General features: G+C 41.6%; 1 protein-coding gene across 1 annotated transcript in view; it reads right to left on the reverse strand.

Moving 5' to 3' along the window:
- Positions 1-8,030: 8,030 nt before the first annotated feature.
- The window catches only part of PEX7 (peroxisomal biogenesis factor 7), an 85,724-nt gene continuing 76,369 nt past the window's right edge, over positions 8,031-17,385 (reverse strand). Inside the window, exon 10 of the mRNA XM_027085487.1 lies at positions 8,031-8,191. Coding sequence (XP_026941288.1) covers positions 8,123-8,191 — 69 coding nt within the window. The 3' untranslated portion in view covers positions 8,031-8,122. The remainder of the gene's footprint in view (positions 8,192-17,385) is intronic.

Genomic DNA, 17,385 nt, shown 5'->3' on the forward strand with positions numbered 1-17,385 from the left:
CCGACTGCCCCGCAGCTCCGGGGAGGCAGTGACGGGGGCGGGGGACTCCGAAAAGTGGCAGGGGTGGGGGGCTGGTCTGAGAGGAGTGGCGGGAATCCTAGCGACAGCGATTTGTAAGTAGGTGACGAGCTGCGTTGGGTTGTGTCCCGTGCGGTTTCCCCGTCAGGGAGGACGCTCTGCGGTTGGAAGCCCCGGCAGCGGCCGCAAGCGGGACCGGACCTGCGCCCCTCGGGCACCTAGCACCCAGCCAGGCGGGCTCTCGGGGCGCGGTCCTCTGTTCTCCCGCATGGCCAGCTGCTCCCGCTTGCCCTTGCTTCCCGGCTCCGAGCTGAGGGGCGCAGGCTGGGGGATCGCGGGCACAGCTAAAGACTTTAGAAACAGCTGCGTTCCACGGTCGGGCACCGTTCATTAGCCGCAACAAGTGACAGCTCCCTCGGCCCCCTTCCCCCTGAGCTGCAGCGGCTTTCCCACCCACGGTTCCTCCCGGCGCAGCCGCGGGACCCTGTTCAGCTGCCGGCCAGGGAAGGGGAAAAGGTCGGTGCCAGCGGGCTGCGGGGCTCACGGATTCTCGCGCGCCAACGCCCCAATATCGAAGGAGCCCAGGGCCCCGGGCCGCCGCCGGGACGTGCTTTATTTAGAGCGGGAAGCTGGTCCCTCCCAGTCCCGGGCGACACGCTCTTCTGCCTGTGCGCCTTCCGAGGAGGGACCTGGAATTACGCTCGCGGCTAGGGGCGGGGGGAGGTTCCCGGGGGCGCCGTGGCCTCGCTGGGCAGCCGAGCCTGGGGCCGGGGGCAGGGACACCTATTCCAAGTGAGGCAAAGATGTGAAATAGGCAAAACAGCAGAAACTAAGTCCAAGTAGCCTCTACTAGTTCCGGAGGATCGCCGGGGCAACGGTTCCCAGGGGTGAGCGGGGAGAGACTGGCCGCTCTGGGGAATGGGGTGTGGGTGGAAGCAGGGGAGGGAGGGCGTGGTCCCAGGGGCAGAACGCGGACGTAGAGCCGAGCTTTCTCTGGATGCCCTGGAACCGACCGCCACCTGCGGAACCGTCACGGGCCGCTTTGGGGAGGACAACCCCTACCTCCTGCCTCCCCGGCCCAGGGCATGTCTGTCTCCCACAGGACTTGTGAACTGTTTACTTCTTACTTGGCTAAGAGTAAAAAGAATGAAATTCTTATTTTCTGCAGGTGCAAGACTTCTGTGTCCCTACGATCTGAATTTCGTTCCCTGGAAAGTAATGTCCGGACCGTAAACTCGGTAGCAATAGCGGGTTCGCTCAGCAGAGGTCACCACTAAGAGCACAGTTTAGTTTTCGCGCTGCCTAAAAATTACCGGCTTGGCCAGGATTCCGGAGCGAGGAAGAGCGCGCGAGATCGCGGCGCCCTACCTCTCTTTTCCTTCACTTCTATTACCCACCCACCCCCACTGGGATCCCAACCTTCTAACCACCACATTGCCCTAATACACACGGCACATTTCCCTACTAATTCTTTTGTTTTCTCCTCCATATTTCCACTTCTGTGCTAAACGTAACGCTTCCAGCCCAGATGTTGAAGCCGCGATTATTATTGCCGCAGCAGCAAAATAACAGTTTACATCAGGGACTGGTAGCATCACTGCAGTCCTTCATCTGCGGCAGCTTTGTGTGCTGGGAGCTCCCTTTGGTGGGAGAGAGCTTGGTCTCGACCAGTCCTCCTGCTGGTATGCCCAGGGCCTAGTAGGCCCCCAGAAGTGGGCACTCAATAAAATGCTTGCGGAATGGCCCCCTGTGGCAACCGGAAAGCATTATACTGAAAACTGTGCTTCCGGTTCCCTGGCGAATTCTTGGGTTTTGTAGCTACAAGCTATGGTTACACACTATTGGCTATTTCAGAGACTCTGTTTTTCAAGTGTTGATGTTCTTCCTTTAGAAAATAATGAGGTTTGAAGCAACAGTTGAAATTTATGTTTATATGTGTGGTGGTATAAGCATATATTCATAGTACACTCAGATAAAAACTTTGAAAATTTATTTTTTAAAGACAGCATCAGCTAATAACACATTTCTACTTCTGGGGACTATTCCAATTAAAGGATGGTTGTTTTAAGCCATATTAAGTGAATATAAAGAATTGTCTGCACAGACCTAGTTTTGGAATGATTCATTTCTGCCAGCAATTATAATTGCTTCCATTTGTGATACTAACATTAGGTAAAAGATTTGGGGCTGATTCAGCTCTCTTACCCTTCTCATTTAGGCAAGAATATTTAGCTTAATGTTTGAAACCTACATTGGCATGAAACAGTACATTTTCTCCATTTTACTGCATATAATTTTTTCCATTAGGGCTTTCATTTAAAAAAAATTTAATACCATCTCCCACACCAGTTACTAGATAATCTCCTAAAAGAAAAATGGGAAATCTTCTAAGGAAAAATGGGAAAAGTAAGAATACTATGTGTGTTAAAAAAAAAAAAACCCAACTCTAAATGGCTTAAAAATATTTTTAAAAAAGTATTAATTGTCCACTACAGGCTTGTATTTGGGAGAAAATGAGGAGAGGGTTTCATTCAGTAACTATTTTCTTTAATTTCATGGGACTATGACAGTTTTTCAGGCCTTCAAAATATATAAGCATATATAAATAGATATCAGATTACATTAACCAAACAATTGATAACAAATCTGATATAGAGAACCAAATATAACAAAAAGAAAAAAAAAGAATACTATGTTTAGCAAGGTTAATTGAACATGAATGTAGATCTGAAGGTCAAAAAGCTATTTGACCTACTGGTATCAAGGGTCAAGACTCAACCTCCATTACCTTTGGAGCTACACAATAAATTCTGATGGCATTAAATAAATCCTTTAGCTCATTCATTCAACAAACATATACAGAGCTAGTATTTTGTACCAGGCAGTCTGTTAGCCACAGAGGATTCAAAGATGAGCACTCATCTTAGTCCTCAGGGATACACAGAGGGAGGTGAGGCAACACAATGACACTCATGCAACAGTGGGGGCCTGTGGCAGAAAGGAGAGTGCTGAGGAGGGCAATAGCATCGGCTTGAGAAGTGTGTCCTAGAAGGCTTCCTGGAGAAGGAAATACGGTCTTATTTCATTATTTTAATTGTAAAAGTAATACATGCTCATTATAGTACATAAAAGGAAAACAAACTTTGTAAGTAATAGGTGAACATGCTGTCTTCAGTATTCCCCACCCCCAGTCCCACTACATGGAGCTGGCTACTGTTGAGAGTTTGGCATGAACCTTTCAGTTTTTCTTGTGCACATATGTATACATACATAATTCTCCCTTTAAAAAAAATAAAATTAGGATATCATACACATTTGTCTATAAAAGCATATTGTGGTAACCAGCCTCCAAGACAGCCCCCAGAGATGGCTGGCTTCCTCATATTCACACTCCTGTTAACCCCGCCCACATTGTACAACAGTCAGTCTGAGTGCCCAGTAGAATGCAGCAGAGGTGATGGCATTACTCCTGAGATTAGTGTGCAGAAGACCGAGGCTTCCATCTTGAATTTTCTCTTTCTCTTGTATCATCCAGTCTGGAGGAAAGCCAGATGCCATGTCGTAGGGACACTCAGCCAGCCAGTGCAGGGTTCTACAGTGAGCATCTGAGGCCAGCTAACAATCACGTAAGTGACTTTGGAAGCTGACCCTTCGGCCCCAGTTGAGCTTCAGATGTCTGCAGACCTAGGTGACGGGCTTAACTGCAATGTCATGAGAAAACCTAAGCCTAAGCGAAAACAATGCAGCTAAACTACTCCTGGATTCCAAACCTCTAGAAACTGTAAGATAAATAAATGTTTGTTGCTTTAAGCTGCTAAGTTTTGGGGTGATTTGTTACACAGAAACAGATAACACACATATCAATAACAATCTGTTTTTCCATGTCAGCACACACAGTTCTACCTTATTCTTTAAATGACTGTTCTGTCATATAATCTTTCTTCTCCAGACAGGCGTCTAGGTTTTACCAAACACTGATGTAATGATTACCCTTGGAAATTTGTTCTTAGATACTTCTGTAAGGATTTGGTGGGTACAGGCAGGGAATCCTAGACCTGAAACTGCTGGGTCAATGGCTAATTTAAAACCTTCGTTGCCAAACTGCCTTCCAAGAAGGTGTATAACGGTACTTTCGCTTTAACCGATATTGGATAGTATCAATATTTTAAATGTCTGCCAAACTAATAAGCAAAAGAAGTCTTTGTCATCAATGAGACAAAGTTCAACTAAGTATCCTTTTGCAGTATATTAAACACTTGTTTTCCTATTGATATCCTTTGTTGCTTTTATGTTTGGTTGTCTTCTTAGTGATTTTTAAGAGCTCTTTATAAATTCTGGATATTAAATCATTTGTTACATATGTTGCAAATATATCCTTCCAATATGTCTTCTTTTAGCTTTGCTAAGAGTGTGTTTTGCTATTTTAATTTTTGTGTGTTGTCAAACTTTTTCTTTAGTCATTTCACATGACTTTCAAATAAATGATGGGTAAGAATTTGCCAAGCCAAGAGCAGGGTAATCCAGGCACCTGGACTACCTTAAGCTAAGATAGAAATGAAAACCTGCATTATTTACACAGGGAGTTAGTGAGCACACTGGTGCTGCTGGAGCACAAAGTTCGTGACAATGTGGAGAGAAGCCAGGCTGCAGAGAGTGGCAAGGGCTAGCCCCAGAGGACTTTGGCCGCCTGGTTAGTAAGCTTGAACTTTTTCCCGTAGACAATCTTATAAGCAGAGAAAAGGTTTACACTGAAATTGATGTAGTCAGATTGCATTTCAGATCAGCCTCCGGCAGCTGTGTTGAAGAGGATGACTCCAAGGGTACAGAACTTGAAACAGACACATCATTTAGGAAGCTGTTGTGATCATCCAGAGAAAAGCTAATGACGGCTTGAACTAGGGCAGTGGTGTTTGGATTGAGGGGAAGAGACAGAATGGAGAAGTATTTAGGGTGTGAGAGGGATAGGACTTAGTGACCTATTTGATGTGCCTTCGACTGGAGAGGTGGGAATAAGGAAAGGAACAAGGATGGCATTTAGGTCTTTAGCTTGAGAGCCTGGGTAGACAGTATTGATAACAAATGAAAAAAGCATGTGCAGGAGGAGCCCATTTGGTGAGCAAGATGAATTTGGTTGAAAGAAAATGAGTGCAAAGGCTGAGGGAGACCCAAGTGGGGAAGGCAGGAGATTTGGGAGTAGTCAGTATGGAAGTCAAAAACACGTAAGTGGATTATCTCTTTCAAGAAGAGGCCAGTTAAGTAAGAAATTAATGAGTTCATTGCTGGAAGAGTCAAATTATAGCTAAGATATGCAGAGAACACTCACTGCCAAAGGCAGAAGGGATGGCTGGCTCTCAGCCTGGGTCTCCCTGGGGTTGATATACTTTAGGGTCACCCCAGACCCAGGGTCAGCTTCTTAGCGCTTTAGACTTGGAAACACAATTTTGCCAGTTTTCTCAGGAATGATCAGGATCTAGTCACCAGTGTGTCCCACAGCTTTACTATTTCTCAGTGGGCCAACTTCTGTAATTCCTAGGAAAAGGTGGCCACATGGCAGGACCAGACCCAGTCATAGCAGATTTCAAATTCCAGCTCCACATTTCCGCTATGACTCCCGAGAGCCTTCGTTTCCTTGTCTGGAAAATGGGAGGGCTTCCTTGCAGGGACGTTATAAAGATTAAAGGGGATTAGATACAGAAAGCATCTCATGTAATGCCCAGATCACAGAAGATGCTCAGTGACCTGAGTTCCCCTTTCCTGCATCCACTCCTCAGTGCTGTGCTGTCACTGCAGGTGCAGGAGGAACTTGGGGAGGCAGGCAGGATGAAACCCAAGAACTCAGTTGCCAGGAGACAAATTCTAATTTTCCCAACTAGAAGAATGACTGGTTGTCCTCTAAAATCCAGAGGCTGCTCGGCTTGTGAATTACCAAGAATTCCAAAATCATGTGCATTCCCTTTCAGGACACAATCCAGCTCCTTTTCCTCTAGTTTGCCAATCCTAGCTCAGGGAACTCACTGAAGAAATGTTCACCCACCCTCCTTCAGATTGAGAGACTCCAAGCACCTGAGTTAAGTATTATGAAGTTAGGGTTCTAAACATCTCTAACCTCCCTGAAATAGAGGGGAAATAAATCAAGAGAGATATTAGTTTTTAAATCACAAGTATTTGTTTCAAATGATACATGGTAGATTATTTTAATAAAATCTCTTGCATTCTAAAAGAAAAGTAAGTAATTTCATTTCACTGTAAATATGATCTGGGTTAGGTATTTAAAAAGGTCTATTATAAATTCTGCCGATACAGAGAACATTCACTGTGAACCCACTTTTATTGAACTGCATGCAACACAGAGCAGCTCTACGAACCAACCTAATCATCGTGACCCATCGAAGGATGTGTTTGAGCACCTTGTTCCTTACAAGACATTCATGTGAAGCAGTGTCCTCTCTATGGGGGCCTCTCAAAAACAATTAGCACTGATTGGTCTAAGAACTGAAAAGAGTTATACTTTCTGTGAGACCATTCATTCATTTGACAAATATGCATTGAGCACTTTCTACGTGCCAGGCATGGTGCTAGGGCCAAGCCAGGGACTAGGACGAAGTCCTTGCCCTCAGGCCTTGGGCAGCATTGTGTACTTGACCAGACTTCCCATTTATGCTGCCAGTGGCAACTTTCTGGGACTTTAAGGCATATATTTTCAAGCCCACTCCTGGCTCCACTTTATGTCTCCTTTTGTTCCTGTGGGCTTGTTTTTGTGTTTTGTAAGCTTACTTTTTTTTCTGTAACAAACAGGGAAATATGTAAATTAGACAATATACATACATTTACATTTATCTTTGTTCTGATTACTACAAGTATATTTTGCTCTTTAAAAAAATCTCAAAAACTTGTTAAAAATTTAATGACAATTTTCGCCATTTATAACGTTTTATTTTAACATTATATAAAAACATAAGTGTTATGCAAAGTTGTCTATTCCACTAATTTTTCCCTTTTAACCTAATTCTTTATAGGTCGTCACACCTAAAGGTTTTTCAAGACTTAGGGAGGTAGTAAGGAGGGTTTATAGCATTACTTAGGGCTTTCATTACTTAGTTTCAAGGGTAATTGCTTGAAACCTTGGTGGGACCTAAGACTTTTTGCCCAGTGACCAGTTTTTTAAAAATCTGATTGTAGAGAAATAGGAAGAGAGACATAGGGTCATGGGTATAATATCTAAAAATATTTGAATAAATGTAAAATACATGTAAGCTCTTAACTCTCTGCATCCATGTTCTTAAAGCATGACAGACACCAGTCCTTGAAAGAATCTCATTCATTCCATGTATCAAGCACACAGTAGACGCTCAATAAATAACTGCTGAATAAATCAGTGATTATTAGAGCCCTGTTACTGAACCATAGGTATATCTATATTATATAGTGTTATATATATATATATATATACTATATTAGAAAAAGTAACCTTGTTGGGGGTGTCATAAAATCATAAATGATCAAGGGATGCAGTTTATTGAGATTTTTATCAACAGCAGTGATATTTTCATCAAAAATGGCAAATTAAAAATGAAATATAGGGCTTCCCTGGTGGCGCAGTGGTTGAGAGTCCGCCTGCCGATGCCGGGGACACAGGTTCGTGCCCCAGTCCGGGAAGATCCCACATGCCGCGGAGCGGCTGGGCCCGTGAACCATGGCTGCTGAGCCTGCGCGTCCGGAGCCCGTGCTCCACAATGGGAGAGGCCACAACAGTGAGAGGCCCACGTACCGAAAAAAAAAAAAAAAAAAAAATGAAATATATCAATATAATCTATAGATCTCTCATATTTTAATCCATTTTATACTAGAAAGGTTATATTTTAATAGATACTATAAGATATATCATAACTTCAATATTCCTTAGGATTTTAAGAAATATGGCTCATGTACCAGAAGCTTAAATAGTGAGCCAAAGTCTTTATCAGCTTCCTCAAAACTGATTCCAGAATACATTTTTCAATTGTCAATCTGAATAGTATATAAAAACATAAACTCTATGTTATCAATCATTTATTTCCTGCTAAGCAGTTCTTCAGTCATATCCTTTGTTTCTGAGTAGTTTATCTCAAGCAGGCATGGTAAGACAAATAGGATCATATATCTTTATTGTTTCATCCCAAGCACAGTCAGCCACCTGAAAACAAAAAGGAAACATAATCTACAAATGTTCAAAACTGGCAGAAAAGCCTAAGTCTTTTAGAGTGTAAGTAGATCATCCAGCAGGGAACATCTCTTTAAATAGGAAGTACACAGGGACACGTTTTTGAAAAAAGGTCTATTTTCCCTTTTTAAGATACACTTTGGGGACTGGTTCCAAATGATTGAAGTTGCCTGTAAGGATTTCCTGGCAGAGCTACATAATTCCCTATAGGTCCTGAGATAAATGTTGAAAAGATACATTCCTAAACTGTGAACCAAGGCATCATACTAGCTATTGTGGGGATAAAAAAGGAGGTAAAGTATAGCTCTTGCCTTCAAAGAATGGCTCATTCAAAACCAAAAGTGGAAAGTGCTCTAATAGAGAGTCTCAGGGGAGGAACTCTTTGAATCCAACTGGGGCAGTGTCAGAAGATTTCACAAATGCCGTGGCATTCACACTGGCCCTCTTTAGGGGCAGACATGGGAGATATGGACATTCGAGTCCAAAAAGTCACATAAAAACATGAAGGGAAGATAGTTCATGGTGCTCAGGAACTGTGTGTTAAAAATTTGGTAAGTGTAGCAATGTCTCAGGGTATAAGATAACTATATAAAATCAATCATATTTCTGTATACTAGCAAGAAAAAATTTTTAAATTACAATCAAAAAATTAACTTACAATAGCATCAAATAACAAAATACTTAGCAACACATTTAACAACAGATATGCAAAATGTCCACACTAAAACACAGCTGAGAGAAATTAAAGAAGGCCCAAATAAATGGAAAATATACCACGTTCATGGGTTCAATATTTAAGAAGTTAATTCTCCCCCCAAATAATTTATAAATAATTCATAATCCCAGCAGGCTTTTTAATAGAAATGGAGAAAGTGACTTTTAAAGTTGAAGTAGAAAGGCAGAGGACCTAAAATAACCACAAAAATCTTGGCAAAGAACAACGAAGTTATACTACTTACACTGTCTGACTCAAGACTTATCATAAAACTACAGTAATCAAGACAATGCAATACTGGAATAAGGATATACAAGTAGGTCAAAGGAACAGAACATACTCAGGAATAGACCCCACACTCGGACAGCTGCTTTTCAACAAATGTACCAAAACAATCCAACAGGGAAAGAAGAGTCTTTTCAACAAATGATGCTAGAACTGGATGTCCATATGGAAAAAAATGAACTCAACCCCAACTTCACACCATAAACAAAAGTTCATTTGAGATGGATGGCCCACAGACTGAAATATAAAAGCTAATGGTATTAAGCTTTTAGAAGAAAACACAGGAGAATATAGTCTCAATCTAAAGGTGAGTAAAGATTTCTTAAACAGGAAGCAATAACCGTAAAAATTAGATAACTTAGACTCAATCAAAAATAAAACTTTTGCTCATCAAAAGACACTGCTAAGAAACCGAATAAGCAAAACACAGAATGGGAGAAAATGTTCACAAAACATATATCTGGCAAAGAACTTGTATCCACAATATATAAAGAACAACTATAACTCAATAATAAAAAGACAACACAAATAAAAAAAAATTTTATTAACAGATAAAAAAAGATATATGAATGACCAATAAGCACATAAAAATATTCACCATCATTAAGCAGCAAGGAAATGCAAATAAAACCCACCATGAGATTCCACTACTTACTCATAAGAAGGGCTAAAATTTTAATTTTAGATAGACAATATCATATGTTAGCAGGGATGTAGAGCAGCTCTAACTCTCATACCTTGCTGGTATAACCACTCTTTGGAAAACTGCCCATTCCTTATAAAGTTAAACATATACCTAGTGATTCCATTCCTAGAGGGGTTTCCAACAGAAATGAAAACATCTTCACAAAGCAATGTATGCAAGGACGTACACAGCAACTTCATTCACAATACCGCATAACTGGAAACAACCAAAAGACAGACAAAAGAATGGGTAACAAATTGTAGTAAATTCGTGCAACAGAATGTTGCTAAGCAAAACAATGGAGGGAACTACTGATGGGCACGAGAACATGGATGAATCCCACAGATAATAAGTGGAGTGAAAGAAGCCAGAAACAAAAGAGTACATTCAGGAGATTCCGTCATATAAGTTCTAAAACAGGGAAAACTAATCTAAGATGAAAAAAAAAACTAGGGCTTTGGTTTGTTTTGTCTTTTCAGCTGGAGGGAGGGATGGGGCTAGGGAAAGTCTGGAAAGGGGTACAAGGGAATTTTGGAGGAAGATGCAAATGTTTTGTATTGAGATGGGATGTAGATTACACAAGTGTATCTGTCAAAAACCTATATCTAAGATTTGTACATTTCACTGTATGTAGATGATACCTAAAAATAGTAAGAATAATAATGACAACAACAATAATAGCAATAATAATAATGAATGAGGAGTGGGACATGAGTAGAGGAATAAACAAAACAAGAATGTTGACTGATAATTGTTGAAGCTGGATAATGGAAGTGCATTATCCTATTGTTTGCTTTTTATACATTTGAAATTTTCCACAATAAAATAAGAAGAAGAAATGAAAAAATGTAGATAGTAACATGAAGGATGAAGTAGCAGGAGAGGGAATTGACCAAAGTTATTTGCACTGTATTTCCCATCCTTTAATGGTTGCAAAGGCTGAAAGTTATATAAGGGAACTCACAGTCCTGGTCAATCTAATTACCTGGCTGTCACTATAGAATACAGGAACTGCTCAGATTAATCAGAACATATTAACTCCTTATCATTCATTAACAATATCTCAGATCAGAATCCAAGCTAGAGAAAGCATTAGAGACCTTTCAGTCAAACTTTTTTCATTTAAGCATTAAAAACCAGACTCTTCAAGATTTGGTTGCTACCCACTTCTTTTATTCTCACTGCACCAGGCTCACACACTCAAATCCTGGCATCTTGTTCATGCCTCTGTGCTCTTATCCTCTCACTGATCCCCTCCCCTGAATAACCTCTTTCTCCTTCCCTTTCCCTCTGCCCCTCACCTTGTTTTGCCTGGAGATGACACCTCTTTTGGGAAGAATCCATTTAAGCATTACCTCCTCTGTGAAGTCATTCACTGTACCTATAATAATCAGCTGTGCTTATTTATTGACACATGTGTCTTCAGCTCTTTGAGGGCATGGACCATGTCATGTTCCATGTCATAACAATGGCACAATGAAGATTAGCTCAAAGAATGTATTTTATAGATTAAGATTGCAGAGATTAATTTTTTCTCATAACCACACTAGAGCAGCAGAGTTGGAACCAGAACCTAAATCTGTTGAGTCTGTCCACTGAAAATAGTGCCTCACAAAAGGCCAACTGACACTCATCATCTGCCTAATCCTGCAACTGTAAATTTTTTTTTTTTTTTTTTTTTGCGGTGCGCGGGCCTCTCACTGTTGTGGCCTCTCCCGCTGCGGAGCACAGGCTCCGGACGCGCAGGCTCAGCGGCCATGGCTCACGGGCCCAGCCGCTCTGCATGTGGGATCTTCCCGGACAGGGGCACGAACCCATGTCCCCTGCATCGGCAGGCGGACTCTCAACCACTGCGCCACCAGGGAAGCCCGCAACTGTAAATTTTTATACCACGGAATATAAAGATCATTATACAAATTTATCCGTCTCACCTATGTATATTTTTTTCCAAGTGCTGGGCCTTTCTGTATGTTAAGTGTCAACTACTATGGAGAAAAGAATCAGAGAAATGAGACGTAAGCTTCTAATATAAGGTATCCGTAAATTACCTTTCTGAATCCCTATTTAGCACCCTTCAATCCAGCTTCTTAATTACTTAGAACTTATAAACAGATGTCAAGGCCACTGAATCAGCAAATGTTCATAATTCTGTACTACATTAATTGGTAATATGAGAAAGACTTAAAACTGCAATGATACAGAATTATGAACAGATTGACTCAAATTAATGCAAACACTATTTCTCCATTAACTAATTAATTAAACCCCATCTAGTGCTATAAGTTTTAAAAAGCTAACAATTAAAAAAATAATAAGGTAAGAAGCACTTTAGTAAACTAACAATGCAGCTCCAGATTCTCTAAGGAAGGCACTGTAGAGACTTCCTGGTAAAGAAAGGTGACGGTGTGGTCGCTGTGGGTCTCGGGTTAGGGGGCACTCATTAATTACCATCACCACCCCAATGGCCTTAAAGGCATTCTATAACTTAGGGTAAACATGGGGCTTTTTCTTTTTTAATTTTATTTATTTATTTATTTTTGGCTGTGTTGGGTCTTCGTTTCTGTGCGTGGGCTTTCTCTAGTTGTGGCGAGCAGGGGCCACTCTTCATCGCGGTGCACAGGCCTCTCACTGTCGCGGTGTCTCTTGTTGCGGAGCACAAGCTCCAGACGCGCAGGCTCAGTAGTTGTGCCTCACGGGCCCAGCCGCTCCACGGCATGTGGGATCTTCCCAGACCAGGGCTCGAACCCGTGTCCCCTGCATTGGCAGGCAGATTCTCAACCACTGCGCCACCAGGGAAGCCCCTGGGGCTTTTTCTTAATTTCCCAAACTACCTATCTGAGGCCAGCCTAAAAGACATTTAAAAAAGACTGCTAAAAATAAGGGTTAACAAAAAGACCAAAAAATAAACAAACAGATGACATGATAATAAAAAATCTGCTTTACTGGATGAGATCTACTCATTGCTTTAGCTTGTCAAACACAGCAAGGAATCTTTCCCAGGTCTCATCCTGCTTCTCCACAACAAGCCATCTTTCCCTCCCATCCCTGGGAATGCACTCCTGCCATGAAGACTCCTTCAAGGCCAGAGTCAGCATAGAGAATGAGAAGACGATAACAGGATATCTCCTTCCTCATCTACCGAAGATCCTCTTTCTCCGTTTCAGTCTCCTATATGAGGACTCATTTCTTTGCTCCTTACCTTGCTGTCAGGAAAAACTGTGAAAGATTGCAATCAGCAAAAAGATTGCTAGGTGTTCTTTCAGCAGAATGCTGGCATTGTCCTAGAGCCCCACAGGGTTACCTGATTCTATAGGGGTCTATGCCTTCCAATGTCTTTGACTGGATTATTTTACAACTCTAAAGTTATAGAAAACTGATAGTAATCAAATGATTCTCAGCCATTAAAATTGCAAATGAAGGTTGTCCTGTGGAGATGCAACTGATGCCTCATCCTGTCTCCCAAGAGATGATTCTAATCATTAAATGTTACTGCCTTATAGATACTGACCGGTTCTGCACCTATTAGTAAATTCATTTTCACATTCAGCAATTGCCTATATGTGTTTTTTCTTCGGCTCCTTTGAGCTAGTTGTAAAATCCTTCACAAGTTACATAAGGTCTTTGACACATGTTCATGCTATATTTGTATGAGAGCCATGACTGCCATTTTGAAAATTATCCTTTAACATGGCCACAGAAAAGCCATTTCATTAAAAGAACACACATGAAATGGGGATAAGGGGCCGATAATTATACTAGGAAAAAGAGGCTAAGAATAACTGCTAAAATGGGGTATGAAATTGAGCTCTATCTCCACCTTCTGACAGCAAAGCTGACAAATGCAAACAGTAATGTAAGATAAGCAAATAGCATAATAAATTTACCAGTTCATCAGGGGAGATAAAGTTTTTTCTAGAACTTGACTATAAGAGAAATATATAATAATATACCTCCACTACAAAAAGCATTCAATACCAAAAGAGTGGATTTACAAGAGATACAAGTCATTCTTCATATGGCTGTTTTTAAAATAAACATCTCAACCCTCAATTGAGACAAAAGCATACTATTAAACTGTAGTTTCCTAGAGGCATTTCTATTGGGCAGTAGTTCTCAAGCTTTGGCATGCATTAGCATCACCTGGAGGGCTTGGTAAGACAGATGACTGCCATCCTCATAGCACTGGTCCTCAAGGTGTGGTCCTGGGAGCAGCTTCATTGGTATCACCTAGGGCTGACCTACAGCTGGGGGTCTTTTTTTTTTTTTTTTTTTTTGTGGTACGTGGGCCTCTCACTGTTGTGGCCTCTCCCGTTGCGGAGCACAGGCTCCGGACGCGCAGGCTTAGTGGCCATGGCTCACGGGCCCAGCTGCTCCGCGGCACGTGGGATCTTCCCGGACTGGGGCACGAACCCGTGTCCCCTGCATCGGCAGGCGGACTCTCAACCACTGCGCCACCAGGGAAGCCCCAGCTGGGGGTCTTTAAACCAAGGTCCACAGATGGGCTTCAGAAAGTCCACAATGCAGTATTTTGTGGGTATATACATTTTGAGGGGAGGGGAGAGAAAAGCAATAATTTCCTTCAGAGTCTCAACCCCTGGCCCCCCAAAAGTTAATCCAGAGCATTCACCAGCTGAGTATTATAAATACGTAGGGAAGAGTCTAATATGCAGCCAGAAATGAGAGCCTCTAATATAGAACCCCCGATATACAGTCCTCCCTTAGTATCTGCAGGGGACTGGTTCCAGGACCCCAACACACACCAAAATCCACGGATGCTATAGCCCCTTATACAAAATGCTGTAGTATTTGCATGTAACCTACATACATTCTTCCATATACTTTTAAATCACCTCTAGATTACTTATAATGTCTAATACAATGTAAATGCCATGTATATAGTTGTAAATACAATGTAAACGCTACAGAAATAGTTGACAGTGTGTGGCAAATCAAGTTTTGTTCTTTGGAACTTTCTGGAATTTTTTTCCCCTAATATTCAATCCGTAGTTGGTTAAATGTGTGGATGGGGAACCCGTGGGTACAGAAGGCTGACTGTATATCAATTAACAGGACTTTTGTCCTGTGCACTAACCTGGACTTCTTTGGGAGTACTTTATGTGCAGGAATTTTTTGTTGTTGACTAAAAAGAAATTTAGCATTATTCAAATAATCTTCTAAAGGAAAATTTCTCTTCCTTTCTTGAGGAGAAAGAAGAGGTTAATTTGCCACTAATACAATGGAAAACACCTTGCGCCATATTTTCACATTTTTATTTAGAATCTAAGCTTCAAATCTGGTAGGTTGATATGTGGTAGGAAGACCGTGAATTGGGAGGAGGACTAAGAAAGAAGAAACATGACTGAACTATCTTTAAAGAAAAACACTAGTCCTACCTGAAGCGTTCTTAACCAAAAGTTTACATAGCTTCCCGATCTTATTCTATTGATACGTAAGCAAGTATCCAGAATTTCTACTTAAACGCATCAGAAAATTTTATTACCCATTTAAACTATGGTTAATAACAATATTTTTATTTTACTCATTTTATTTGAGATTTGTACCCTGGTGAGTTCTAAATGGGCTAAAACCCACAGGGCCAAATTAAGGAAATACAGATTTAAAAAAATCTGTTCTAAAGGGAGCAAATGGAGCAAAATCTTTCAGGCATCAGAGCTGAGCACATTACCACACTTGCACAATAAATTAGGCTCTATGCTTTATGACAACTAAGAAGAAAGTGACAGTCCTCTGGGCAATATAGCTTCTGTTTTCTAACAACATTCATATATGGATGTAAACACTTTTGTACAACTAAACCTAAACAGGATCTTTTTAGAGTCAGTGATTACATGTCTTGAGCAAATCTGTATTCCTTGTGTTTTGTATATAATAAACCTTTAATAAATGCTTGTTGAATAAATGAATGAATGAATCCATGTATGCGCAGTGATTTTCCTCCTCCAAAGATTTTCTTGAGTAGAGCCTCAAATGTGGTAACGAGCACCTAATCAGGTGTGAGGTCAGAGATCTGGGTAAAGGCAAAAAGTTTTATAGGATTTGGGGGATAAATGGAATTTCTGAGCACCATGAATACAGGTATACCTCGTCTTATCGTGATTCGCTTTATTGTACTTTGAAGATACTGTGGTTTTTTATAAATTGAAGGTGGCAACCCTGCATCAAGCAAGTCTACGGACACCATTTTTCTAACACTTGCTCACTTTGTGTCTGTGTCACATTTTGGTAATTCTTGCAATATTTCAAGTGTTTTCATTATTACTATATTTGTTATGGTCATCTGTGATCAGTGATCTTTCACATTCCTATTGTAATTGTTTTGGGGTGCCACAGCTGTGCACATACGAGACAACAAACTTCATCAATAAATGTTGTTTGTGCTCTGACTGCTCCGCCAACTGGCCATCTGCCCCATCTCGCTCCCTCTCCTCAGGCCTCTCTACTCCCCAAGACAGGTCAATTAACAACCCTACAATGGCCTCTAAGTGTCCAAGTGAAAGGAAAAGTCGCATGTCTCTAACTTTAAACCAAAAGCTAGAAATGATTAAGCTTAGTGAGGAAGGCGTGTCAAAAGCCAAGACAGGGCTTCCCTGGTGGCGCAGTGGTTGAGAGTCCGCCTGCCGATGCAGGGGACACGGGTTCGTGCCCCGGTCCGGGAGGATCCCCCATGCCGTGGAGCAGCTGGGCCCGTGAGCCATGGCCGCTGAGCCTGCGCGTCCGGAGCCTGTGCTCCGCAATGGGAGAGGCCACAACAGTGAGAGGCCCGCGTACCGCAAAAAAAACCCAAAACAAACAACAAAAAAAACCAAGACAGGCCCCAAACCAGGCCTCTTTCACCAGTTAGCCAAGCTGTGAATGCAAAAAAAAGAGTTCTTGAAGGAAATTAAAAGTGCTACTCCAGTGAGCACACGAATGATAAGGAAGTGAAACAGCTTTATTGCTGACATGGAGAAAGTTTTAGTGGTCTGGATAGAAGATCAAACCAGTCACAACATTCCCTTAAGCCAAAGCCTAATCCAGAGCAAGGCCCTAACTCTCTTCAATTCTATGAAGAAATGAAAGAGGTGAGGAAGTTGCAGAAGAAAAATTTGGAGGAGCAAAGGTTGGTTTATGAGGTTTAGGGGAAGAAGCCCTCTCCATAACATAGAAGTTGAAGCAGAGGGTGCTGATACAGAAGCTACAGCAAGTTAATCCAGAAGATCAAACCAAGACAATGAGCTGGCTACACTAAACAACACACTCCCAATGTTTAGACTACTAAACAGGCTACTTTTGGAAGAAGATGCCATCTTGGACTCTTACAGCTCAAGAAGAGAAGTCAATACCTGGCTTCAAAGCTTCAAAGGACAGACTGACTCTCTCATCAGGGGCTAATGTAGCTGGTGACTCTAAGTTGAAGCCAATGTTCATTTACCATACTGAAAATCCTAGGGCCCTTAAGAATTATGTTAAATTGACTCTGCC

The sequence above is a fragment of the Aethalodelphis obliquidens genome, unplaced genomic scaffold (genome assembly GCF_003676395.1).
Source record: "Aethalodelphis obliquidens isolate GAN/ISIS:26980383/991018 unplaced genomic scaffold, ASM367639v1 scaffold3, whole genome shotgun sequence".
In the NCBI taxonomy this organism is placed as follows: Eukaryota; Metazoa; Chordata; class Mammalia; order Artiodactyla; family Delphinidae; genus Aethalodelphis; species Aethalodelphis obliquidens.